The following is a 16319-nucleotide window of genomic DNA, read 5'->3' on the forward strand; positions in this document are numbered from 1 at the left end:
TAAAATCGACTTAGCTCTGGTGTGCTAACCTCCACCAAGAGAGATTAAGATTTAAAACTTAAGCAAGGCGCAAATAGAAATATATAGACTAATATGTATGTATATATATATATATATATATATATATATATATATATATATATATATATATATATATATATATATATATATATATATATATATATATTATATATATATATATATATATATATATATATATATATATATATATATATATATATATATATATATATATATATATATATATATATATATATATATATATATATATATATATATATATAGATATATGTACTATATATATAATCTGATATAATCTGAGCAAAATAATTAAACGATTTTCATAGTATAAAAAGTGTACTGTATTTTTGTGCATGTACAAGATATCTGTATTTAAGAACAAAGATTTATTTCACATACACGTGCATAACTGTAGCACATTCATGCGTAATTATGTTTGTTAAACATTTTCCCCCTACCGATATTCATAAAAAGTAAGTAGATTTATACGGGCAGCTCTGGAAGATGATGGAGATAGATGCATCACTGTTATTTTTTATTCGAAATGAAAAACTCCGGTTAGAGATAATTATTGGGATCCTGTTGCATGTACAGTTCACCTTTTTTTTTTTCTTTGCAAAATACTGTCTGGTTCCCTTGGAATCAGAAATAATTATAAATGAAACTTACGCTGATTTTTAGAACAATTTTCCTCTCGTTTTTAATTTCATATCTAACAGTCATAGAGGAATGCCTCGTCATTTCCTAAATTGCCTTGACCGCCAATGTTATTTAAAATGAAAGAAGAGACGAGATATTTTACGATTCACAACTTACCTTCATATTTACGGAATTATCATGGACGACCAGCCCAACTTTTGCTCCAGAAACCCACCGCTAGGCAGTGTCTTACACAAGTCCACGAGAACCACTGTTGTAAGTATCGGATTACTTATCGTTCAAGCTCTCTTTCTTCTTCTTCTTTTTTTTTCTTTCTCGGTTCGTCAACAAAAACCTTCACTTTCAGGCGCCCAGACCGGTTTTGGAGTCACGGCAGCCTCATTGCCTTCGTGTATAAGCTATGGCTTTTGGGTTCTGTCTCTCTTGGCGTGGATCCAGGTAAGGGCCTGAATTAGACGCGGAGGGACTGACGCACCTCAGAGTGAGAGATAGAGAGAGAGAAAGAGAAGTGGCGGCAGCAGCAGCACCAGCGGCACTCCACCACTGGTAAACCATACGCGCATAAGTCTCTCTTGCAACTAACTGATGGGACTCGACAACTCAGCTTCCGTGGCCAAAACACGTGCGCGCACACACACAAACATACACGCGCACGCTCGCGCACCACGCTTCCTTCGTTCCTTCCGACCCTCAAGGACGCCGGGGAGGGCGCCTATTGGCTCAGCCAGGAGAGAGGCGATTCGCTCACACGGTTCCCCCGGCAGCCAATGGGAATGCAGCCGAGTGTCCTACAAAGGTCGTGACAGAGCGCAGGCCGGTCCCCATGTGGGGCTCAGTTCAATGGAGAAATTGCAGTTGCTAATAAGAACAAAAAGCGCCGTGTCCTCGGGGTATCCCATTTCACCTTGCACCGCATAAAGGGCGATCAACTACAGAATAGGGACGCTGGTACCTTTTTTCATCAGGATGTTGGCCATCATAGATTTCAAAGGATCTTCTATGAACTGTGAAGGATCATTGTTCGGAAGCCCTTTTCTCAATTATTTTTCATGATTTTCGAAAGGACGAGGGAGAGATAATAACACTAAATAGACCAAAAAAAAAAAAATCCAGTCTTGTTCTATGAGATCGGCCTTCAGGTAATCACCCACGTTTTCCCCTGGAATTGTTGGGAGCCTATCGCCTCCAAAGGCCGCTGAAATTGCTACTTTCCCCGAAAAGCATTAAATCATTTTTAAAGTAGAGTCGGGCTGGGAATTGACAAGATTTTCCTCAGCAGCTGGAGAATAATTACAAAGCGCTGCGAGGGCCTCTTCACTACATTAAAAACCTGGTAAAGAGTGTGGTTTCGCGGTTCAGCCGCTCAGTTGGAAATGAAGGTGCCTTCTGCAACGAAGGAAAGAGTGAGAGGAAAAGGAAAAAAAATAAAAAAGCGAGGCTTGTTTAAATAGCAACGCTTACGCTAAAGGGTTAAATGCTCGCCTACATTCCTGTAAATAAATTACTTTCGCAATCATCGCAACCGCTCGAATGCTTTAAGTGGTTAATGCAACGGTTTCAGACGACTTCCCAGCTTAAATTAGTGTTTGTTTTATCATCCAGCACACGTTTCTTTCTCTTGTCTCCTCAAGCACAGATCCAGCCCACTCTCTCTCTCTCTCAAGACGCCATTCTAACTTTGTCTGACATACCGTGTTCAATTTCAGAGTGAAATCTAAAATTATTATTTTCAAAATCTGTTACAAATGCTACAAAGATTCCCAGAGAAGGGTCTATTAGAAATAATTCCACATCCCCGGAGGAGTGGAATCAAAATAAAAAAAAAAACTTGGGAATCTCTCTCTCTCTCTCTCTCTCTCTCTCTCTCTCTCTCTCTCTCTCTCTCTCTCTCTCTCTCTCTCTCTCTCAACTTTCGCAACTCACCCCCACTTCCAACGCCACAAAAGCAATCTTCGCTAGACCTTATTCTGTTATCAAAGAAAATGTATCAATTACTTAAAACATACATTGTGTAAAGTATAGATTTTTTCACCGAAACAGAATCATACGGTAGGGCAAAAAGATTTACACATACCAACACATACACATACACACACACACACACACACACACACACACACACACAACCACATCTACACATTACATATATATATATATATATATATATATATATATATATATATATATATATATATATATATATATATGAATGACCATGAGAACACAAACAACTGCGTGCAAGATCTTCCACCTTTACTTTAAGACATCTCCACGCAAGTTACGTATGCCACAATAAACGTCTGGAGAGAAAAATCGGTTTTAGAACAACCCACTGTGATGAAAGTGGGATAAATAATCGTTGTAATGCACTAATTTAAGGCCAGGTATGTATAGTACACTCTTGATCCCATTACCCACTAACTGTTCTTAGGAGATTTAAAAGTAAAACTGAAGAAAATCAGTAATCCTTTTTAAAGACCTTTGCCTTGGTTTATCCAGGTACCTGTGATGACCCTAGAACGGTGGTTCTTAACCTTTTTCAGTGCCCATACCCTTTGATATCCCAGAAAATTTCCTCGTACCCCCACCCAATATAAATACAATACAAACATATGAAAAGGATTAGTGATACAAACCTTGCTGGCTATCATGTCTCGTGCCCCCAAGTTTAAGGCTTCGTACCCCTGGGGGGTACAGTTACGCCAGGCTAAGAATAATTGCCCTAGAACACTGTTCCAGACCTACAGACTTACCCCAAAAGTAATGACCTTTGGATGCGTAAGAACAAGCATATAACCACCTTCAGCTAAACTTGTCTGGTAAATTGATTCTTCTTTGTAATCTTAGTTTCATTTAATGTAATTTGCTTGAAAATACTACAGAGTCAAGGCAAGAAAGACCTTTTTATTTTAATTTTCCCTAGCCATATCCTATATAATGTACAGTAATATATATATATATATATATATATATATATATATATATATATATATATATATATATATATATTTAAATTGTGTCCACATATACATACAGTATGTACATACGTACATACACAGGTATATATACAGTATATAAATATATAGAATTATGTAAATTAATGTATATACACATTTCCTAAAATTTATACAAACTTATATCATCTATAATATATATATATATATATATATATATATATATATATATATATATATATATATATATATATATATATAGATAGATAGATGTATAGATAGATATATAGATAGATAGATATAGATATAGATTTATCATTTTCTAAGACAATTTACTTGCAATTCCGGGATAGATTCTCATCCATACAAAATTTTTTCCTTAGATCTCTGGTACAGTATTTATTATATATATAGCCTACACTGTCTTCACTGGAAATGATATACTTTGGAAGATGAAGAGAGTGAATCTATTGTAGGCAATTACTTTTAAATTGATATATAAATATACATAAGCTTATTCAATATATATATATATATATATATATATATATATATATATATATATATATATATCATACACAGGCGAAGAACAGGAAAATTTCTTCAACATGTTAAAAGGAGCGGATGCAGGAAAACAAGCAGATTCCATGTAAGAAGTTTAATCCTACGTTTCGTGACCCTTTGTCACATCATCAGGGACATCTATAAATGAAATATCAGACATTAGAGTGCTTTCAAAACATTAAGCAAATACATAAAAATATATGCACTAAAGTACAATTATGCATAAAAAAAACACGGAACTAAAATTATATAAAAATGAATTAGGCACTAAGTAAAACCACAGACACACTAAAATCTATGCAATAAATTACACAAATTGAACATGAAAGAACAGAATTTAACATTACACAATAAAAAATGGAATAGCAAAACCAATAAGTAAATCTCAGACACACTTGCGGGACAAACACCAGCCTTTCAAAGCAAGAGTTAAAAGCACACTAAAATTCATATAAACCTACGGACCAAAGAACCGAAAGTATAAACAACCAAATTAGGCAATAAACAGTGGAACAGCCGCAGTTTGGTGATTGAGAGAAGGGACTTTCAATTTGATATTGAGGCTCTCAAGTATAAGCAACTCTGATGTTTCTTTTGCTTGGCCTATAATTTTGAAATAATCGTACTTAATAGGTGTTTTACAGTTGTTAGAATGGTTTCTGATGTTGGACAATTCAGGGCTGGATAGTCTGCAGCCAGTATGATGACTTATTCTCATAAGGGAATCGGCTCTTACCTTGAGTAACGTCGGGTCGAACCCACATAATTACCCGAATTACATCCGGGGCACTTATACTCACACACTACGCCCGACGTCATCAAGGGACAGAGCCGATCTTTCACAGAAAACAGTGAGCCAATAAACGTGCAATACAAGTGAAGATTTTTAATCCAGTATTTTAAAATAATTGCTTCCCAGGAAAAACTGAAAAAATCATCCACAGGTCCTTGATAAGAAATTTTTCCCTACCATCCTACCGTTCCTAAACTTTTATGTTTCGATGTTCCATTTTATGTAACTTAGTTTTCAGAACCATTATCAAGGTAATCCACAAGCACATTGGAGCCCTCAACCATTATTCAAAAAATCATAGAACTATTGGCTCAGGTTTTCTTGATCGGCTCTGTCCCTTGTTGACGTCGGGCGTAGTATATGAGAGTAAGTGCCCCGGACGTAATTCGAGTGGATGTGCGTTCGACCCGACGTTTACTAACGAGCTAATTCCTTTATTAGAATAAATCATCGTACTGGCTGCAGACTTCTAGCCCGGAATTGTCCAACATCAAAACCATGTTAACAACTGTAAAACACCTATTCTGATTATTTCAAAGTTATAGGCCAAGCAAAAGAAACATCAGAATTGCTTATACAGGGCCTCAATATCAAACGTCGAAAGTCCTACTTTAATCAAAAACTGCGACTGTTCCACTGTTTATTGCCTACTTTGACAATACTTTCACTGTAAGTTTATATGAATTTTAGTGTGCGTTTGAAAAGGCTGGTGTTTGTCAATCAAAGTTCTGAGATTTAACTTATTGATATTGTTATTCCTTTTATATTGTGTAATGTTAAATTCTCTTCTTTTATGTTTAATTTGTGTAATTTATTGCATAGGTTTTAGTGTGTCTGTGGTTTTACTTAGCCTAATTCATTTTGTATAATTTTAATTCCGTGTTTTATGTATAATTTGCAAGTGAAACACCTATTTTCATGTATTTGCTTAATGTTTTGAAAGCAAATGGGGATATTTCATTTATAGATGTCCCGATGATGTAACAAAGGGTAAACAGATTTAAACTACTTACATGGAACCTGATTGTTTTCCTGCACCAAAATATATATATATATATATATATATATATATATATATATATATATATATATATATATATATATATATATATAACCAATAAGCAGTAGAGCTTTACAATAAACGTGCAATAAGCAAAGTACAGTTTACAATAAACGTGCAATAAGCAAGGTAGAGCTTTACAATAAACGTGCAATAAGCAAGGTGAAAATAAACGTGCAATAGCAAGGTACAGCTTTACAATAAACGTGCAATGAGCAAGGTATAGCTTTACAATAAACGTGCAATGAGCAAGGTACAGCTTTACAATAAACGTGCAATGAGCAAGGTACAGCTTTACAATAAACGTGCATTGAGCAAGGTACAGCTTTACAATAAACGTGCAAGGAGCTAGGTAGAGCTTTACAATAAACGTGCAATGAGCTAGGTGCAGCTTTACAATAAACGTGCAATGAGCGAGGCAGAACTTTAAAATAAACGTGCGATAAGCAGGGTGATAACAATAAACGTGCAATACGAAGTCAGACTTTACAATTACAATAAGCAAGGTAGAACTTTAAAATAAACGTGCAATAGGGACGCTTTAAATAAACGTGCAATAAGGGTACAGCTTTGCAATAAAATCAATAAAGCTTTTTTGCAATAAAGAATAATAAGGTAAGTTTGTAAAAAACGTGCAATAAGCAAGATAGAGTTTACAATAAACGTGCAAAAGCAAGTCAGAGCTTTATAATAAACGTTCAATAAACAAGACAAAAATAAATGAATGAACATGGTAGATCTAGACTCTCATCCTACCGCCAGTATCGATGTCTTTGATGTCTTGATTCTCGCCATTTAAATTTCATTATTATTGCCACCATACTCAGAATGCAGGTGTTAATGTATTCGGGAAGCAGAGAGGAGTACTGAGTGGATGTTTATCTCTTGGATAACGAATGGGTGCTAAAACCCTGTTTTTTGCACAAGCCAAAACTTTCAACTGTTGCAAATGCTACCCTTCTGAGAAGGGGTGCGTGCTGGCATAAGGCCATATTAGTCAGACTACAGCAACGTCGGCTACTTTGACAAAAACCGAGCTCTGACAACACGCTGTCGTCATTTCATCATATCAACGCATCTCGGAATGCAACTGTTATCACTGAGATATAAATTACTTGCTTCCTAGTCACTCGTGTCGCTATTATTAGCGAATTCAAAGTTTGCCTTAATAAGACGTGATTATTGTGAAACACCTTTCATCACAGCGAAATGGGGTTTTCCATTACCCGAATATTAAACAGAAGCTTCTATGAGGCGCCCAAACTGCCAAAGCTTATTTAGCACTTAACTGTCGACCATCAGTAAGACTATCACAGTAATTAAACGTTGGTATCAACGTCCAAATATAGCAATGAAAGATAATTGCACACATAATTATGACTCCCGAGAGAAAATCACTTTGGTCTTTATAGTTTGTCAATAAAACTTTAATGGAGTTATCATGTCTTGCGTATGAGATGTTTTCCTCTTAAAAAATGTTGCAGTCACTGCATGACTGTTACGAAAGCTCCGAATTTAGTGATAATAACGCGCAACGAATGACAAAATTACAATTCTAAGATTTAGTGGGACGAGGTAAAACGTCATGATAAAATCGAAAGCTTTTATGGAGAATAACAAGTCAGAAAGGTTGAAAACAGAGTTGTTTTCTAACAAAAGAAAAACAGAATGCTTGAGGGCTGATTCGTAGTTTCCAGACTAAGCCTTCAATTTTCACAGTGTTTTAAGTTGAGGAGAACCCCCAGTGTACTAAAACCCGGTGTACTACCAAACTACCAAATAGGGTGTTCTTATTCATTAGAAAGATTTTATAAAATCATCAAAAGACAACATACATAGTGAAATGTGTTAAACTTCAACGTGGATGTGACAAAAAGGACCTATGAGAAACTGGCAAAAAAAAAAAAAAAACGATGAAAGGAAAGATGGAAAATAAAACAAAACAAAAAAAATAATAAAAGATCAAACATTCTCTCTTGTTCGTTCAATTATTTATTTTGGCCAAAATAGGAACCGATTATGGTGTCAGAAATTCATTTCATAAGACTTAGAAAGCATAACCTAATTTCTTAAGCTCACATTCTATATCTATACATCCGCATTGAAGATTTTGTAAATATTCCAGAGACCAACAATGAAATGTGTTATTATATTGCGGCATGAGAAACAAAAATAAAAAGAAAAATATTTATAAAAACAAAAATTTAAAAGATAAAAATTAGAATTATTTATATATATATATATATATAACATATATATAATATATATATTTTATATATATTTAATATATATATATATATATATATATATATATATATATATATATATATATATATATATATATATATATATATATATATATATATATAGACATCTATAAATATTTATTGATATATATATACATATATAAATATATATATATATACATACATATATATAATTCTCATTTCGTAATACAATAACACATTTCAGTGTTAGTATTAGGAAAATTTACAAAACCTTCAGTGCTGAGATTTACAGACCCACTTGGTCTTGTGAGCTTAAGAAATTAGGTTATGCTTTCTTAATCTTATGAAATGAATTTCTGACACCGCAACGGTTACTATCATGTCCAAAATACACAGTTCTCCGAGCTGGACAAACAAGAGAGACCCTGTGTTGATGTAGGTACGTCTGATTATTTTCTCTTTAGCAGTGTTTCATTTTCCATCTTTCCGTTCATCATTACTGTAGCTTTTTTTTTTTTTTGCCAGTGATCTGGGCAACTTAGATCCCTTTTGTCACAACCACGTTGAAGTTTAACGCTTCAAATTTACATCGCTATATTGTAATTCACTGATGAATTTAGAGACCAAAATCCTTTCAGGTCTATGGTCTCCATATACAGAGATTCATTGAGGAGAGAGAGAGAGAGAGAGAGAGAGAGAGAGAGAGAGAGAGAGAGAGAGAGAGAGAGAGAGAGAGAGAGAGAGAGAGGAACAGCAGAAGTGGCAGGTTTCAGAAGGGCGTAGCAGGGGTTGGTGGGTCTCAGAGGGGAACAGCAGAACTGGCAGGTTTCAAAATGTATATACAAAAGTATAAAAACAGATTTTGACTCCATAACTGGAAATGTAATTAATACAAATGAAAAAACACAGGAAACATTACATAAACCAGTAACAAAAGCAATTCAAGATGCAAAGGAACAAATACACGACCGAGAGCCCCTGCATTGAAAGAACAAGTAACTGGCTGATTGTGAGTCAGGTATGTAACACGGATAAATAAAAGCACAAAAAACAAACAAACAAAAACACATGAAAATAAACTGCATTGGAGGAACAGTTAATTAGCAAATAAGAACAAACGAGAGAACAAAGACATAAGCATCTTGAGAAAAAGTTATTTATATATATATATATATATATATATATATATATATATATATATATATATATATATATATATATATATATATATATATATATATATATATATCATATTATATATATAAAATGTATATATAACTTGTTCTTTAAATGCTTATGTGTTTCTTCTCGTGTTTGCTTTTATATATACATATACACACACAATATATAATATATATATATATATATATATATATATATATATATATATATATATATATATATATATATACTAGCTGACCAACCCGGTGCTGCCCGGGAAAACTGAATGAAAACTGATAAACTCTCTCTCTCTCTCTCTCTCTCTCTCTCTCTCTCTCTCTCTCTCTCTCTCTCTCTCTCTCTCTCTCTCTCTCTCTCTCTCTCTCCCACTCTTTCTCACTCTCTCCCTTTCCCGTTAAGATAGTTGCTTCAGTTACATTTCCCAGCAGTTCTGACATTTTATATTTCACCCCTTCTCACCCCCATTCCTGTTGGGGCTGCTAGGATTAGACAATAATATCTGTCGTTTCTGTTATTTTTACATGCCACCCCCTTCCCACCCCTCCTCTCCCCTTCCCATCAGGGCTGAACTTGGACTCAAAGGGCATTGGAAGTGTCACTATTCATCTCAGCAACCATGAAAACTACGGATTAGACACTAATATCTGTAATTTTCGGTTATTTTTACTTGACACTCCCTTCCCACCCCTTATCACCCCCCCTTCCTATCGGGGCTGAACTTGAACTTATAAGGCATCGGGAGTGTCACTATTCATCTCAGCAACCTCGAAAACTATGGATTAGACACTAATATCTCCCCTGCTTTGGAACCAGTGATGTCTTACCCACACAGTATTCTTTTCCAAAGGGGGGGGAGGAAATGTGTGGGGAGGGGGTGACATATAAAAATAACAGAAAATGACAGATATTGGTGCTAATCCATAGTTTTCAAGGTTGCTGAGACGAATAGTGACATTCCCGATGCCTTATAAGTCCAAGTTCAGCCCCGATAGGAACGGGGGGGGTGAGAAAGGGGGTGGGAAGGGGATGACATGTAAAAATAACCGAAAACAACAGATATTAGTGTCTATTCCATAGTTTTCCAGGTGCATCTGTTCCTTATAATCCCCATCCTCAGGGATATCTGTGTTCTCTGTCAATTAGAGAAGCTTTCTTGTAATTTTACTTTTATAATTTTCATCAGTCTGCTAGTAAAGGACTGTGTCAAAAGGCCTAGCAACCACTCAGTCGTTTTACTTTTCCTTTGTGGCACTTGCCTTTATTTATACATTCATCACGTTCCATATCTTTGTGAATCAGTTTTACATACATACATACATATATATATATATGTATATATATATATATATATATATATATATATATATATATATATATATATATATATATATATATATACATGTAATTCTAATAGCCACAATGCCCTCTTAAACTTATAATTTCTTCGCTTTTTTGGATATGCTTGTAGCTACAAAGCCGAATGTATCCAAATGAAAAGAAATTGAAGAGCCAGTGAACGCCGGTCGCTTCCCGCGACCGGTGTTCACTGGCTCTTCAATTTCTTTCGTTTGGATACATCTGGCTTGTAGTTACAAGCATATCCAAAAAAAGCAAGAATTCGAGACGTTAAGAGGGCATTGTGGCTATTAGAATTACATATGTGTCTGGTAAAAGTGACCAGTAGATTCTACATATATATATATATATATATATATATATATATATATATATATATATATATATATATATATATATATATATATATATATATATATATATATATATATATATATATATATATGTAAAACTGATTCACGACGATATGGAACATGGTGAATGTATAAATAAATGCGAATGCCACGAAGGAAAAGTAAAACAACTGAGTGGTTGCTAGGCCTTTTGACACACAGTCCTTTACTAGCAGACTGATGAAAATTACAAAAGTAAGTTTACAAGAAAGCTTATATAATTGACAGATGACACAGATATCCCTGAGGAATTAGTGGACCTATCAAAACAAAGGTAAACCTTGAGAGGTTTTACAAAAGGATTAGGCCCAACTGGCTCGAAAGCAAGGAGGAGTCAATTAAAGGATTACACAGGGGAAGAGACTGACCACCAAAAATGACCTTGGACTGAATAAGATGATTATGTATATTTATAAAAGCACAACACTTAACATATTCTCCTTTGGTTAACAATAACAATTTTTGCAAAATGAACATTTTCAAAAAACTATTAAACATATGAATAAATAGAAAATATATATAAGGTAACTAATTAGCAATTAAGTCAGTGATTTTATCTTTATGATCATTCTTGAACATTTTACTAATACAGGGGTCCAAATAATACACACCAGGGCTAAGGTTGAAATTACAGCTGGAAGCAGGCTGACAATCACTGAACTGTCAGTCCAACTGATCCTGTGAGAGTTTTCACTTAAATGAATGAATATTGCACTGGATGTTTGACAGTATTGTCAAAACTGGGCAAAGATCCTTGTGGGCCTTTGTTTTCTTTTCCAAGTTCAGCATCAACTACCTCTCGTTTTTGGTTAAAGTAACCTTAAAGTGATAAAGGGCAGCTTTTGGTACTCTGGAAAAACTGGACCCTAGACCTGTGAATGTACCTGCTCTTAGATATTGTTTTCCCCAAAGGCCCTGGAGCTCCAAGATGTTCCCTTAGATCCTGTTCAGGATATTTCCCTTAATCCCAAAACTTTTTGGGATATTTCCCTAGATCCTGGAACTGTTCAGGATATTACCATAGATCCTGGAACTGTTTGGGATATTATCATAGATCCTGGAACCTTTAGGTCATTTTTCTAGATTTTGCAACTGTCCCTAGGACCTGGAACTGTCCAGGACATTTCCACAGATCCTGGAACTGTCCAGGATATTTCCTTAGAGCCTGGAACTGTCCATGATATTTCCCTAGGCTCTGGAACAGTTCAGGATATTTCCCTTAATCCTGAAACTGTTTAGGATACTTCCCAATATCCTGGAACTGCTTAGGATATTTCCCTAGATCCTGAAACTGTCTAGGATACTTCCCTATGCCCTGGAATGGTTTACGATATTTCCATAGATCTTGGAACTGTTTAGGATATTTCCTTAGATCTGGAACTGTTTAGGATATTTCCCTAGATCCTAGAACTGTTCAGGTCATTCCCCTGCCCTTCTGGGGGTCTCCCATGCCACTATAAGTGGGTTACCCTCCTCCCCCTTTCAAATAAAAGTTACTTACAAGCAATGCAAAATACTGAAGTTTAACTGCCTTCCTCTCAACTACCAGTCACTTACCAGCTACTAAGATAAACTGCAGAGCATATTTAAAGTCCTTTTTATTATCTAATTGCTAATACAAAATGCTGATGAGTAAGGCTGGGCACTGAGCACTGCAGCATGTCAAACTCAACCATCTGCCTACTAACCTTGGCAGCTCCCATCAACTAATCACATCCATGCCTAATACCGCATCAACTCTTCTCACAACATTTTCAGATGCAGCAGCATGAATCCCTAACAACACAGTATTCACTATCACTTTATCCAACATGATCCCTTACAAGTGACCTCTATACCAACAGTTGAGGTCTGTAAGTTCTCCCCTTCACAATCACCTACCAAGCGAGAATTTACCATTGTGGCTCAGCACCCAGTAGCCTATTCAACAGGCTAACGCCTTCACACTTCTTCCTTTCATCTCTACTAACAGGAGAGGTCTGGAAAATGGCTTTACTCTACTGAAGGGATGTCTGCCGTTGCAACAGTCCCCCTCTGGTCATTTCCTTAACTGCAGAGACCTGCAATATGGCCTACATCGCCACATCAATAGTATGTAAAAGTGTTTCTATCTTTAAAGACCCTAGCTATACGAGGTCCATCACACTAGGAACACTTGCTCCTATATGGCCTGATTTGCCGAGGCAATTACCTAACTTCTGCCAACGTCTGTGGCCAAAACTCTGGCTTGTCAAATGGTAATTCTGTGGAAGAGCTCCACACGGAGATATCGCTTATTAATGATATTTTTTTCCTCAACAATATAGAAAATGGTGTATATGATACAGTACAAGTGAGATAATTTGAGAAATCCACCGAAATAATGTGTGATATTACCGTCCGTTGTTTATTTTTTATGCAGAAAAGCTCCACGGGACGCCATATTTAGTATCAGCATACCGCTCTTTAACTTGGCAACTAACTTCACTTATTTTCAACCACGACACTAGTCTACATCGCCCAATGCACTGAAAGACTTTATCACATCGTTCATAATTTTGTTTACCATGATGTCTGGATAGGCTAGCTTGCATTGAAAAATAAAACAACTCACCTTGAAAGTTCTTTCACTGACAGCAGACAGTTGAAACTGAAACTTCTCTAACCCAGTCAAGCTGCTCATCTAAACTCGCGGCCGTTCAACAATAACACATTTACCAATTGACAGACTTACGCGGACCAGAAAACAACTTAGATAATCCGATGACCGAAAAACACATCTTGCCCACCTTCTACCTTGACAACTGTAGATTTGCACTCGCCACCCTAACCGCACAACACCCTATACAACGGCTCACCCGCTCTCTAAAGCTACAAAGGTAAGGAAACAACCATTTTACCAGTTTGATTAGTAGTTCACCTGACGTGAGGCAATACAGTAATTGAAATCGTAAAGACAAATCTCTCTCTCTCTCTCTCTCTCTCTCACCCACCTGCCTTCCCCCTGGCTTTCTGATAATTTTGACACGGATGCGAGGGCAGGGGGGATTTACCACCCCCGTCCCCATCTAATTTTTTTCCACCTCGAACGTCTCAAGTTTTTACATCATTTCAGTTTTCGGGGGGCAACTTACTGAATAGTCCATATGGCGTAAGGTTAATAATCTATTTTCCTATATCTTGTCTTCATTCATCAGTGATCATCAATTTTCTTACTTGAAATTATATTACTTATAGGTCTTTTAAATATTTCGGTTTCACAGCTAAATTGTCTTGTTCATCAAAAGATATTTTACATTCATTTCGTGTTTTAATAAGTTAGGATGAGCTTGGCCTTATCACGTAGGGGTGTATCCACTGTTGTTTTGGAGTTCTGTTAATTAAACCTTGTAGTTTCTCCGGTAAATAATATGGCAACAACTGAAAAATTATTATTAAAATGTTTTTATTAGGGTTATATATCTTACATGGTTATGTTTGATGTTCATCATTTAATACTCCTTGGTTTCTCACTGTCTTTGCTAACTGTTAATTTTTAGTGCTTCAGTGTCACCCACTGTCAAGTTCATGCTATCGTTTAGTTTCAGACTTTTCCTGCCCATCCAACCCTTTGTTTTCATTATATTTTTTTTTTATTTTAGTTCATTATTTTCAGACCAATTGTCTATTACAGCTGGAATTGCGCATCATCTACAGAAAAAAAGAATTCATTTTATGCTCTTCATACTGAAAATGAAGGTCCTAGAACACTGCCTTGTGGTACTTTTGACCTAGATTTGTGCTTATTTACACGTTTTTGTTCATACGTTAAAGGCTCTACCACTGCATTGCCTCATCTTCACCGGCTGATGACAAATTCTGGTATCTGGCATCCTTAATGGAAAGAGCAGTTTCACTGGGAGGTACCGGACAGGAATGACCCTACTGGTTGATCCTTGGGCAAGAACCTGTTTAATCTTAGACAAAAACCACTGCAATGACAAACACCGTATCATCTAAGCCGGTATATTGTTTGAATATGGATCCAGAGCCAAATGTGAATAAGACTTTTTAAAAGTCAGTTGAATGAAAGTAACCTGACCACAGGTATGTCTAGTTTCTTCATTAAACCATGCGAGTTTTCTTTAATTTCGACTTGAACGATAATCGTACTGTGCTGATCCTATTTTCGTCTAAATACTTTTTATACAAACTAAATAAACAGTTGGCGAGTTGAGGCGCACATGATCATTTTATTTTGTGCTACTGCGGATCTGAAATACCATATAATTTTTCATTGGTCAATTTTCAGCATTTTCTTGAAAATTTATATTTTCAACATGTACTTTCAGTCCTTCTTTAGTTATGTAGAAAATACTGATTGGTCATAGTTTTATTTTTTTCTCTCTCTCTCCTTCTTGTACATTCTGTATTATATATATTGCATTCGTTCAATATTTATATCGATATCCTCCATTTTACAGAAGCAATAGCTTTGTTGAAGTTACAGTCACAATTTGAGCTTATTTCGTTCCTGTAACTATCTTATGCATCATATTGAAAGGTAGACAGTCTTCTGTTCCGCCTTCTGTCGTTAAACGGCCCGTGGGTTTTTTTTTTTTTTAGTTTCTGTTAAAGAAAACCATTGTGCCGGCTCTGTCTCTCCGTCCGCACTTTATTCTGTCCACACTTTTTTCTGTCCACACTTTTCCTGTCCGCCCTCAGATCTTAAAAACTACTGAGGCTACAGGGCTGCAAATTGGTGTGTTGATCATCCACCCTCCAATCATCAAACATACCAAATTGCAGCCCTCTAGTCTCAGTAGTTTTTACTTTATTTAAGGTTAAAGTTAGCCATAATCGTGCATCTGGCAACAATATAGGATATGCCACCACCGGGCCGTGGTTAAAGTTTCATGGGCCGCGGCTCATACAGCATTATACCGAGACCACCGAAAGATAGTTCTATTTTCGGTGACCTTGATTTTGATAGTGCTATTGGTATTATATCTTTCGGCATTTGTACTTTTTTCCAGTCATCTGTGTTATTATTGCTTTATCTGGTCTCATGGCCCTTCTTTTACCTGACTAATTTTTGTAATACCCAGATGGTTTCAAAACGAACTTCAC

The 16319-nt window shown here is 35.7% G+C and overlaps 1 protein-coding gene across 4 annotated transcripts in view; it reads right to left on the reverse strand.

Annotated features, from left to right (window-relative positions):
• Positions 1 to 14053, reverse strand: part of LOC136828827 (uncharacterized) — a 185672-nt gene extending 171619 nt beyond the window's left edge. Inside the window, exon 1 of one of the 4 annotated variants that reach the window (XM_067087083.1) lies at positions 13825 to 14053. In XM_067087083.1, the coding sequence (XP_066943184.1) occupies positions 13825 to 13893 (69 nt within the window). In that variant the 5' untranslated portion in view covers positions 13894 to 14053. Of the gene's footprint in view, positions 1 to 858; positions 1283 to 13824 lie in introns of those variants that run through there. The other 3 variants (XM_067087081.1, XM_067087084.1, XM_067087082.1) reach the window with 3 other exon arrangements.
• Positions 14054 to 16319: the final 2266 nt, after the last annotated feature.

Source organism: Macrobrachium rosenbergii, chromosome 43 (assembly GCF_040412425.1).
Source record: "Macrobrachium rosenbergii isolate ZJJX-2024 chromosome 43, ASM4041242v1, whole genome shotgun sequence".
In the NCBI taxonomy this organism is placed as follows: domain Eukaryota; kingdom Metazoa; phylum Arthropoda; class Malacostraca; order Decapoda; family Palaemonidae; genus Macrobrachium; species Macrobrachium rosenbergii.